Genomic DNA, 13481 nt, shown 5'->3' with positions numbered 1-13481 from the left:
AAAAGGTGCAGTAAACTTACGGTTTGTTGATATATTGGTAATTTTTTTTTCCAGGACTTCAACTCGGTGTTAGTAAATGGATCCTGTCAAATACCCGATCCTCTGTATAAGCTCATCGGATCCATTATCAGTTTTTACATACCTCTACTGGTAATGATACTTACTTATACGTTAACAGTCCGACATTTGGCGGCCAAACGACAAAACCTGCAGACGGGGATTACGAGAAATTCCAACAGAAGTAAGTGTGTTATATTTTATAATATTATATAACTACAATATTTTATTCTTACCCACACTAATTTTGTGTCAGAAAAGTAAAATGTTTTGCCTAACATATTATGTTTAGTGACTTATGATAAACGAGCATTAAAGTTTTTCATTTTCCATATGGGACCATTTTTTAAAATTTACTGTTAGAAGCATAACTTTTTGAATAAAAATCATATGGAGTTGTTATTATTATTTTTTTACTTAGTTAAAGTACAAAGTATAACGTATTATACAACATAAAATATGAAACTCTTTAAACTCAGCTAAAAGTATGGTAGGTATTAAACTCAAACAAATCTCGTATATGAGACGTCATCAAGATTGAATTATAAAATATTTTGTGCCATATTTTCAAATATGTACAAAATTAAATACAGTTTTTTTTTAAATTATGCATTACATTTGAGGCGTCTAGTGAGCAAAAATAATATTTAAATGTAATGTAATGATCTTATCTAAAACAATTAAACACGAGTTTTGATAAAATAATACTTAACTAGTTATGATTGCCCTCCGAAGATACTTTTGAAACGTGCGAGTATAAATATTGTTCCCAAAAAGTTTTAGCAATATTTTTTGTAAAACGGAGAAACGTTTTTTTAACCATTAGGCATTATTGACAACTTTATAAAAACATTTCATTTCGACTAGGCTTAATTTATAAGCTAATAAATTTAAAAACTATATATTTTGCCCAGCCTTGGTAGGTTATATAATGTATTTATTTAAAAAAACGCAAAAACTAAATATTTTCTTATTCGCCCGAGCTTGGTAGATATTATACTATATCGACGGAATTGGTATTTATTCCGGTTTTCATATAAGCATTGTCGTTGTTGTGCCATTATTATGCTAATGCACGGCAAATTCGTACGAAACGCAAATATGGTCATTTGAATTTCTCGGAAATCGCGTGGGTCTTTTTGTTATTATTATTTTTTTACAACGGGTCGAAAGCTCGGGTGTCCACCACCTATGTACACATTGTGATAATGGAAAAATAATGTTAAAAATTGCACACTTTTTTTTCGTGTCCTTAAAAAGCGGAGCCCGTGAATTTAGGCGTCGTAAAGAACCAATGACCGTGTGGTTTGCATTGCCCAAAACGACTTACAAGAAGGGAGTGTGGGAATTAAAACGGCGGTAACGAGGATTATGAGAGTTTTATTACGGGACGTTGCAATTTTCCGGGAGACTACTGTTATAACAAAGCCAAAAGCCGTTGCTTTTACGGTGAACCATTCGGACAAAGCGATTTATGTATCTAATTTCGTTATTTTGAACCGTTCGTTTAAACAGCCGTTGGAAATCACTCGAAAACACGAAACCGTAATAGCCGTACAATAAAAAATAAAAAATTATTATTGATGTCGGTGCCTACCTGCTCGCTTTGACGTTAAAAAAAAAACCAACGAGGTCGTTTTAATTTTATTTCTCTTTAAAAGCCAGTCGGTTTGCTTTTAACATTAATCATCATAACCATAATAATAATAATAATAACATTGTTTAACGTCAACCGACAACAATGAGGGGCAAACGACGCGACAATTTGTATTCAGTTTGTATTCCTTTTGATTTCAAAGGTTTTTCGACTTTTAGTGTTACAAAACGCAATAACTGTATAACAGTCAAGTGTGTAGTATTTAATTTTGCTTTTGCTGCGGTTGTTCCTCGCAAACTAGATCAAAATAGCGTCATAAAGGTAACAGGCCACCTACAGAGGTATTGTAGGCAATAACGATGAAAACAATGCAACAGGACTAATTTAAAAAATAATAAGATGATTTGTGTAACGGCAAAAATTACCAGTGAGTTTAGTAGTCTTACGAAGGTATCGACAAGGCGATGACATAATTAAAGAATATGTGCTGAAAAGCACATATAACTAATAGCAAATAGCTATATTCGGAGAGTAAGTGATAAACTAACAATAAGAGGAGACTGGTAATTATATGGAATCCATTGTGCAAGAAAAAAAGGTTTAAAGGTGTAAAAAAAATTGGTCGAAATGAGAATGTTGAGATGGATAAATTAGAGAATGAGTATAAATGAGGAATTTTGGAAGTTGCCTTAATAGCAGGAACAATGAGAGAGAACCGATTCAGACGGTTTGGAGTAATAAAAAAAAATAACGAAACGGGCAAGACAGATTTAGAGGTACTGACCAACCAAAGCGGAAGTGGATGAATGTCATAAATATGTGGAAATAAATTGTAGAGCGCAAAAAGAAATAACAAAGGATAGAGTAACGTTGAGAGTTACGATCGGCTAGCCGAAAATGAGATGAATACACGCTGAAGGTGCACAGGTATTCATTTGGTTATTAATTTAAGAAAAAAATTAATTCATCGAATATTCTTAGAGTAGGTACTCTGAAGATGGTTAGACGAATGAGAAAAATATCACTGTAATCTTCATTTATCTCTCCGTTTAACGAAAATAAAAGGGCGAGTAACATTTTAAAATGTTAAAAAGTTTGTTTTTTTTTTGTATACACCAAAAACATTATTAAAGCAATAATCCTACTTGGCTTTTATACGATTAATAAATATTAAATAACCGTCAGGCATATTAAAAGAATGTTATAATATATTAATACTCGCTTTTGTAAAACTCTCATAGCAATGAGATATTTTATTAATTTTAATTTGTCTTCCGTAAACTGTTACCAAATGATCGTTCACATAATTTATTGTTATACGTTTTGTGCGCAGTCTTGTTTTTTTTATTCCTCTGATATAAAAATACTTTGTACGTTTTTAAGTTACAGAAATCGTATAAAATTTCCATAAACGACCCACCAGAACTCGAAGTCATAAAACATTTACAACTTTACGTTTATCAGATTTATTATGGACCTTCATTTTTGTGTAATAAAAAACTATTATCGAAATCTATTGTAGTTTGAGTTTTAACTATTATATAGTCTAGTTAATAGCTTAGACTGATTAAAAACAAACATAATAATTTATCTGCTACGTACAACGAGAGGCGTTAAGTTGACTTTTTCGGTATAAGAAAAAGTTATTTTATTTTTGTCTGTAATAAAAGCATAATATAGAGCCATAAAAAATGTGTACATGCTGATCAATCATCCTGCATAATATGTGGATTTTTGGTGGGTCACGCATCCGAAAATCAAATGACAAAACAGAATATGTTCGAGGTAAAAGTGTTGGAAAATGTCATAATTATTAATTAAATTTATAAAATATACATAATTGCCTTTTTTTTAATTCCGCCGTACCTACGCATCAACAATATCATTTTATTATAATTTTTACAGTGAAAATGTATTTAGCTCATATATTTTGACAGGAAATCAAATGTTGGAAGTTAAAATGACATTACTATTTCAATTGTATGTTTGTTGTTTATTTTTTTTATATCCACTTGTAAGCACGTGAGTGTTAAGATATTTGTCTCAAAAACATATCGAGTCTTTAACATTAGCCGTTTTCCATTGGTTTATAAGCATTTCTATAAGCATACTTTGGTTTTTTTATATATAATGCGATTTCACTTTCTTTGCTATTTATTCAACACGCACAAACCAACTCAATCAGTTTTCTCTCAACTTAACTGCTATTAGTGGAACTCACAAACTCTGCTCTCATTTTATGCTCATTCCTTATTCTGCCTAACCTTGTCATATCCATCTGATGAGATTTGTATTTAATTTATTAAGCATACTGGTACTTGTGTATAGATAGCAACGGTGGGAGGAGTTGGCGTCGGATACTGCGGCGGAACTACCGACGGACGCGGTCGGACGAGTCGGACGTCCGGTTGACGGTCAGCGGAGTGTTGTCCACGGCCGTTTGTCCCGTGGAATTGGACAAGAAGCCGACAGACACACCACTGGTGGCGAGGGCCCACGCAGGCAACGGGACGGCTGGCTCGAGATCGGTCGGACAACAGCAGGACGACGGTCGCGATGTGGGCCGCAGCCCGATCAAGACCAATCAGCAGACGCCCAACTCGAGCTGCATGAGCACGCCGTTCAGACACCACCCGTCCATGGGGTCGACCGACACCGAAATGACGTCGTTGGACGCCCGTGAACTTTGGCTGCCCGACTCAGAACCTACACCGTCTACCATGTCAGCCTTACACCAGTTCGGCGCCGAAATGCTACGCCTGTCCAGGGGCCTAGAGCAAGTTGCGTCTCCCGAATCGAAGCCCACGTCTCCCGACAGATCCAGGTAATTAAACTAAAAAATGTTGACCGTATGATGGGAATTAATTTCCAATTATAAATATTAGATCAAGTCGATTGTCATAATTAGTAAAATATATACTATTAGAGATACGATAAAGGATTCTCTAGGGGATTTACTATCTTTAATTTATTATATACTTATTTTCAAAATGTTATTCTCGGATGGCCAATAAAAAGTATTGTTATTATTATTTCAAAACTAGCAAAACAGTAAAAGTACTTTAAAATATTGAAACATTTTATCATAGAATGTATTTTTTCTATGGCACCTATTAAAAAATCGACATGAAAACGAAATAAAATGGGGATTAAGGAGAAATCTGCTCTTAAGAGATTGACTAGTTATTTGAACAGTGATTAATTAGGAGAAATAAAAGTAACAAACTAATAAGAGATTCGGTTGTGATAAAAATTACGATTAATGAAAAGAAATAAGGGAAATCAGCTGAAAAGTGATAAGAATGGTGATAAAAATGCGAATTGATTAGAAAGATAATGTAAGCATCCCCTATTGGCTATTAGGATAGTAAACCATACAAAAGATACAAATTGTCACTTTCAAAGGTTACCACGTTTATTAAAAAATCAGTTATTCATTATTTTTTTATTTTTAAGGATACCGGTTTCTGTTATTTGAAATCTGAGAAATAATCTATTATTAAAGAATCTCTCGGGGGAAAAAATGTCGACTAATTCGATAATAAATTACAACACTTGCGCATTTATTAAAACTTCGGTCCCGTAAACTTTTTCAGACTACTTTTAAAACAATAAGCACGTTTTTCCCCTTTTTACCTCTAAACGTAAATCCTACCGTTTTAAATAATTTCGATTTCAAGAGGTAAACGTATATCACTCGTACTCGATTTTCAAATAAATTCATGTTGTTTGGAATTCCTAATAAAAAAACTAAAAATAAAAAACTGTAGAATAGCGGTAAATTATAACTCAACCATTCAACCTAAAAGACCATAAAGTTAAACATTATTTACAGAAGTTCTCATATAGTATGGATGTGTTCAACAGATTCCAATTGCCACCCAACTATATAGAAATGGTAGCGCCGTGGAGACTATTTTGGAAATTTAACGTTAGATGTTTTCGATTACTTAACTCTCGGCGTAGAACGACCTTAACGAGTCGGGTTCATGTTGACGTTTAATTTCGATTAATTAGCCACTCGATTTCTACTTAAAGATCAACACGCCGTTTTTAATTTATCCGAAAGTCTTAAATATTTTATTCGCAGTTGATTTGATTTACTGGTACGGCTCGGCGAGTGGGTAGTATGAATAATTTCGTGTGTAATCAAAAGAGCAAAAGTTAAGTAATTATTATAATACTACTAGTGTTGACAGTTTGGCGTTCACAAAGGAGCTGATTTAATTTTAAAGTTATACTCACGTCACGTAAAACTTTTCTTGCGATAATTCATACCAAAAAAAAAAGTAGAGTTTTGAGCGCATGAATTATTTAACAACAAATACACTTAATTATTTTTTTTAATTTAATCAACGAAATTCGATTTTTATTAACAATTTCGGAATGCTTCCCCCGAGATCAGTCAGATCAGTCATCATCGGTTTAATATGGTTTCAATAAATAATAATGATCTTATGGGAAAACATACTTCGTTTAACGAAAAGAATGTGTAACGTGTAGATAAAAGTAAAACATTTGTTCACAACTTGATTTTGTTTTGGAAAAACCATTTGGTATGGGAACACGTTGCGGAAGCTACAGTGAAATGACTTATTTAATTTTCCATAACAACAATTATCAACAGTATTGCAAAGAAGAGTAATAATATAAACGCGAAATTTCCAGAACAAATACTTTAACAAAGTAACGAATAACAACGAAAACAAATCGAATAACGTTTCAAGTGATATAAAAGAGAACATTTTATTCAATTTTTTTTTTTTTTTTAACGAATAATGGCCAATTTTGATTAAAAAGTTATTCTGTTTTTATCTGGCAAACCACTGTTAACATATGTAGAAAACCGAAACTTTGTTAAATATTATGGAACGTATGTTGTGAAGTCAGGCGAAACATTGGTCTCCAAATACTTGAGAAGAGAAAAATAATACAAGTTTACACAAACTTACGGTTTCATATCTCATATAGGCCAAACAGTGGATCAAACCCGGACATATGCCCAATGGTCTGTCGTTTAGAACGCTTTAACAACAATAAATTATACAGTTTTACAAACTTTATTGTTAAAATAAAACATTACCATCGCATTGTCATATATTTGCATATGTTGCTATCAGGAGAATATGTTTATAAAAAAAAATAATAATTTTTCTGAATATTTTACTTATATTCTTTTTAGGTATTAGAGGTAATATTTTTTAAGTCTTTTTTTTCTATTTTAAAATAACAAAACATCTCAGAAGTAAAACTCGTTCACAATACTAATTTATACAAAAACATAACACGGAAGATGAACTTTTCCGAAAAACTGAGTGGGTTTAAAAGTAAAAGTACATCTGAACATTTTTATACAACTATTAGAAACAGAGTTACTATACTTTACCATACTTAACATATTTTTTGAATTACTAAGGGGTTCATAAAGGACATTTCTGACCGAATTTAAATTTTAAGCATTCATTTTATTAATTTAATGTATTTAATTATTTATATTAGTGCACTAATGAGGAGAAGTTGATTTTTTGATTAGGCTACAAAAGGGTCTTTTTACAATACATTTTCGAGTTTTTATTTTCATTATTATATTAACTATTATTTTTAACAGCTGTCGTATTCTGTCTATGGTGATTATAGAATCTTAAAATTTTGGTAGCACTTAACAAAATTACACGACGTAAATCGAAGAGTTGTTTTTTATGATACAATATTTCAAAAATGTTTTACTGAATTAATAAAAAAATAGTACCTAAAAAGTATGTTAAAAAAAAAAAAATATGAAGCTATTAAAAGTATAAAAAAACCAATATAAACAAAATCTATTTTTTTCTGAATATTTCCAACCGTTTAAAACTTTACAACAGACAACTTAATACAGACAAATATGACAATAATTTATCAATTAAGTTATTATTAGTAATTAGTAAATAACTTAGCTGGGTTTTATACCAAAAATTAGGGAGTTAATAAGTCCGCTTAGTGAATTTTTTTTTTTTGTAATTGGTCATTTAAAACGTTTATTGTCCACAGGTTGTCATCCATAAGAAGTGACGAGGACGTCGACGACAGTGTCGACTATTCGGAACCTTATCAAAACGAAGTCGTTGAGTCCGTCGACTCTGAAGAAACTGGGACTCCGCGCAATCGCCGCGCCAAACGCCAACGACGGCGTCGACGAAAACGATCCGGTACGCTGCACGAGTCAATGCGTCGGCGGTTCGACGGTCAACCACACAGCAGGCCTGTCCGAGTAAGAAGTTATCACGAAGACGAGTTCCGAGACCGCTTTGACCATTCCGGACCCGAGCAGTCCGGCGGCGATTTGGAAAACGGGCCGAAAATCGTGGGCACTCTGCTCAAGGCCGAATTTCAACGTAAGCCTGGACTGGACGAGGAAATATGTCTGCTGCCGCCGCCGCCACGTCGCCACCGGTCCGCCACCGGCGACGATTCGCCGCCGGCGCCGGCGCCCCAACGGCGTTTAGTTGTCGACACGGTGGCCAGATGGACACCGTCGAGCAACTCGGCCCGGACGACGGTGGCTAGCACCAACCAACCGCTGCGGCGGGCCATGACACAAAAGCTGATCCGGAAGAAGACGCCGGCGTCCGCGGCTTCCAAACGGCAGTCACAGCTGATGCGGTACGGGTCCACTCTGGGCCTACCTGCCAATTCGTCGTCGTCCAGGCCCATCACGCCGCAGCGGTCAGATAACGCGAGCCGGTCGAGCGTGATGATCAGGAACTCGTACCGGCACGGCAGGATCATCCGGCTCGAGCAAAAGGCCACCAAAGTGTTGGGCGTGGTGTTCTTCACGTTCGTGTTCCTCTGGACGCCGTTTTTCGCGCTCAATCTGTTGCCGTCGATCTGTCCCGAGTGCGAGGCCAATATCAACAAGGGCATCTTCGACCTGGTCACCTGGTTGGGATACGCCAGTTCCATGGTCAACCCGGTTTTCTATACCATTTTCAACAAAGTTTTCCGGCAGGCTTTCAAACGGGTGCTGATGTGCAAGTATCGGAACCACAGTAAACGGCAATCGTGGCCGCCGCCAGCCAGGAAACTATAAATCCCGCATGGTGTACATAACAACAGAATAGATTATTCCAAAATATAAATAGATTAACGGGTATAATAATTGTGTGAGTTTTGATTGTCAATGGATTACCCGGTACTTTTCCGTTAGCGTTACAATAGTTAGACCCGTGTAATAATAATTTATTTAATGTCTAAAATCTTCAGAAAAAAAAAACGAATCGAACCTACGTTTTTTAACTTAGCATAACGTTACATTGATTCGACCATTGGTTAGAAATTTAATCATCTTTGTTCTTGGCTATTGTGATAATTGATTATTAATTTAAGCGGCTAATACACGATCACTCGAAGAACGAAAGTCCTCTGGATTGGCGGTCCTCTACTGGTGAGTGATGACTGATGAAGTCGAAATACATTCAATGGCAATTGTTAAACACAAAATCAGAAATATTTATGATTACGTTATACCCTCTATTTATTAAGGAGTTTGGTATAGGACATTTTTTTGCAAAATCTTAATTTAACCGATAAACTGTTAAAAAAATAATAACGTAAAAAAAAGTTATAGTTATGTTAAGTAAAAAAAGTGATTTTAAATGTTAATGTAAGGATCGTCAAAAAAAGTATATGACATTGTTTCCAAAATCTTGTTATCTTTCGTTTTTGTTATAAGTATTTTTGCACAAAAATCATTACGGAACGAGTAATGCGTATTTTGCTTAGGCATAGAAAATTGGGTGTATAACGTCCTCTTAAGTGGTCGATAACCTTTGATTTGTAGGAACAGCACTTGTTTATGGATAATAGCGGTACCTTTTTCCGAGCTGGCGAACCCATTTCCCTTGCCAAAATATTTGGTTACCTAAGATAAGGTTAAATATTTACAACAAACCCGATAGTTCTATCCAAAAATTAAAGAAGCCGAGAAACGTTTCAAACGGTTAGATGTTTATTTTTTAATTTTTTTTAAGATATAAAATAAAGATATGCGTGATTGCAAAAAAACAATCTTTCAATAAGTCCGTGTAGGGAATCCATAATAATAGTAATAGACCAAAGAAGAAATATAAAAATTGAAAACAAAAGTGGAAAACACTGTAAACGGTTTCTCAAATAAGGTAGATACGCGTATTTTCGATTTTGATATACATAGACCGAAATGAACAACGTTCACTGGCATTGAAACCTATAAACAATCTGGAAATGGTATGCAAGACTATTGACGTTGCTGTTAACCTTCCGGTTAAGTTTTACTCGTATTAGTACAGTTGAGCGAATAACTATAGTATTTCCAATAATATTTAAGAACAATATAAATACGGTTATTTATTCAACAACCCGACTGTTTCCTGACCAAACTGAAAAAGTGTGTAATAAAATAATAAACGATCTATTTATTGATCATATTACTTTTATGTACCTAATACTTTTTGTAAATTAATGTCACGATTTCCTATCAAATTACATTCCCCGTTATAATATAACAATAAACAAATAAACTATTTCGGATAAAAATAAAATGTGACTGAACAAATTTACACTCGACCAAATTCCAAATATTTTCAAGTGATACATGTGTTGAAAATTAAAATGTTTGTCGTTTGCTTTAAGAATATACAATTTTTATAATCACCATTTTAAATTTACAAAAATAACTCACCTCGTGGGCCCCTTTACTAAACACCGAACAATATCACTAAATACTTTTTTAACCGTCTTACGATTTTTCGCAAACTATGATTTACTACATTTAACTTTTACGTATGCTAATAGACGTTGTGCGTGACGTTTTAGTATTAATAACGTCTCAAACGACTTAAAAAATACCGCACGAAAAGACAGTTTGGAATGCAATTTTTATTTGCATTTCTGTTTTGTTTTTTTCAATTATTATATCCGCCACCGTATGTTTATGTACTTTTTTTTTGTTTTGTTTTACCTGGACTCGATTGATTGTATTGTTTTTTTTTTCGTTTGGAATTACAGTTGTTTATTTATTTTTCTGCATTGACGGAACGGAAGTACAGGAAATACCGTTAGATTTGGGCAACGAGCGTGACGAGACAATCGAGAATTGATATAACAAATCAATCTTTTCTCCCGGCTCGACGTCTGTTTGCCGAGTTAACCGGCAGTGTATGGCGAATCCCCCATCACATTGCAGACTGTAGCAAAAAAAAAATATATATGTATATATCTACAGACGAGCAATGTAAATATATCATCTAAACAAGAGGGGTGAAAAAAAATTCATTTAGACTCGAATAATTGATTATGTTCCATGCAAACGGTAAAACACATTACATTATTATGTATTTTTATCGGCAAAAACAATGATGCGCACAACGACCGCATCGATCATGCGAATGAAAATATTTTTATAAAAATTATACATGCATAATATAATATCTGTATAATATACATAATATATATTATCAATGTGTGTACAATGTGTGTTCGGGTTGTGCGTCGCACTGTGTGCGGTGAAAGGTCTATACATTGTTTGTTATTATAACATTTTGATTTGTTTTTTTTTTTTATTAAGGCTGCTACTTGCAATTTACCCAAGACTGTGAGCATAGTTTCATTCGGTCTCCTATCTCAAAATTGTGTACCGGTATTATAATAATGGAATTGCAAAATTTGTCTTCGCACAAGTTCAATATAGTTCAGTTCGTCAGCCGGCCATTTATTTGAGGTATATGGTTGCCCGTTTTATGAGCTTAGACATTTGTTTTGAGTATTTTGTCCTCTAACTCATAAACTGCGAGTCTAAAATGTTCCCTATCCAGTTAATCAAATAACCGCGCCACAATATAATTGAATATTGTATTTTCCAAATTTATTTTAGTACAAATGTCGCTTACAGAATTTTTTTAAACGTTTTAGACATTTTGAAAATAATGTACCCTAGTGTTTCGAATAAAAAAAAAATAACTATAAAAAAGATAAGAGTAACGCTTTGGGGTGTCTGCGCAGGCCCTTTCTACAGCAGAATAGAATAAAATATGTTTGCTATCCAGTTCACAAAATTACCGCCAGAACCTAACGAATTGGACAAAAAAAAACAAATCGGCCGACCTAACTTGACTTTACGCTTAAGTTATAATATAAACTAGAGAAAAGCCTTAATTAGCCTTACAGTTCATGGCTCTTGTTTCTGTTCAATATGTTATTATTATGTATTCATTAATTTTTTTATCTATAGCATTGCTCTTGTCCGTTTAAATAAAATAGTAAAAGAAAAAATTATCAAAAATTTGTAACGCGATACTCACTGTTAATTATAGTGAACGGTTCACGAAGCGTAATAATTCTAAACATATTTTTAACAAATAACATTATTTTCCCATTGTACACACGCGATGATTTTGTGTTCACCGCGCCATATTTGTTTTAAATATATTATTTCGGCTACGATTACATTATTATGTATAAGTGACTTAGACATAAATATACTTATTATTATTAAATTATGAATAATACTACATTATTATTATTACTTTTATTATGTGTGTAAGCGCCCGTGTCAAAAAGAAAGAAAAAAAATATATAAGTATCTTATAGTCGATTAAAACCAACCAATAATAATATAATTGTATATTTCCCCTACCACATGTCCGTTCTGCACTATATTATTATAATTATACACTACGAAGTACTTATATTATAGTATTATTCTATTGTCGTACACAGATTGTACATATTATTATTATACATAATATACTATTTTCTAGTTGTAATGTCTATCGACATTGGTCTGTAAAACGAATATAAGAAGTTATCAATATATTATATTAAGAAAATATGTTTCAAGTCATTTGTTTGTTTATATGTTTTCTATTTAGTACCCTATTTATTAGACTGCCTCAAATAAAACGTCGCCATAATATTGCTCTCAAGATTATCGAAACAACGTAACACAATATTATGTAATATTACTGTACTTCGACCCGGGTCAATGCGAACGGGTTGGGTTCATTTTAGATATTTCTAGATTTATACGACAACTTCCCATACTAATCAATTGAAAAATGAAAATATTTTATTAATGCTTTCAAATAATAATAAAAAATAAAACAACGCAACATAGAGAAATATTGAGAAGGTCACGGTAGTCATATATAAATTACTGTGCGATTTTAACTGCGCGATCCGCAAAATGGTAGATGAGTATTAAATAGTTTTCAATTCGAATGATGTCTTGTTAAAAGCGTTTAAACAGAATCAAATACTAATCTCAGTAAAATCACACGCACTAATCAACAAGAAAACATCACACTATAACAAAACGCAAACTTGCATAATTGTTTTTTAAACATCGAAGTACCACATAAGATAACATTTGATTCTTTCTAACGTTCGTATTAGTCCAACGTGTAGTCCGTTCCAATGCTAATGAGTAGTATTCATGCTGTGTCTCGATTTGACCTTCCATTACGTTTACAGCTCACTCAAATTATTATTCTTGAGGTATATTACCTGTACATTTCGAAAAGTATATGATTCTAACATTTTTTCCCCCTCATAATTGTTGACGTCACGAGCGCTACAAAATTTGTATGAATAATTTTTTTTAAATTAAATTTAATAATTTGAAATTATTTTAAGGCAATATTATTCGTAATACTAACGGTTTATTGAATATTTTTCTCTAAAGCATTTCAACAAGAAAATATTTTATAGTTTACTATGGATGTATTCATTTTTAATGAAGACCTGTCGTTTATGTAATGTTAATTATTTCTTTTTCCTAATCAAAGTCGCTAAACAAATATTACAAATTAAA

At 33.1% G+C, this 13481-nt stretch overlaps 1 protein-coding gene across 2 annotated transcripts in view; it reads left to right on the top strand.

Moving 5' to 3' along the window:
* The window catches only part of LOC126840910 (muscarinic acetylcholine receptor gar-2), an 89807-nt gene extending 77360 nt beyond the window's left edge, over window positions 1–12447 (top strand). For both annotated transcript variants that reach the window (XM_050576921.1, XM_050576920.1), the window contains exons 3-5: window positions 55–241; window positions 3983–4478; window positions 7685–12447. In XM_050576921.1, coding sequence (XP_050432878.1) covers window positions 55–241; window positions 3983–4478; window positions 7685–8723 — 1722 coding nt within the window. In that variant the 3' untranslated portion in view covers window positions 8724–12447. The remainder of the gene's footprint in view (window positions 1–54; window positions 242–3982; window positions 4479–7684) is intronic.
* The last annotated feature ends 1034 nt before the right edge of the window (window positions 12448–13481 follow it).

This window comes from Adelges cooleyi, unplaced genomic scaffold, assembly GCF_023614345.1.
Source record: "Adelges cooleyi isolate 19-005CV unplaced genomic scaffold, UGA_ACOO_1.1 ACOO_flye_CR_arks_rails_tigmint_CR_PRNA_376, whole genome shotgun sequence".
In the NCBI taxonomy this organism is placed as follows: domain Eukaryota; kingdom Metazoa; phylum Arthropoda; class Insecta; order Hemiptera; family Adelgidae; genus Adelges; species Adelges cooleyi.
This window is presented reverse-complemented; position numbering and strand designations above follow the sequence as displayed.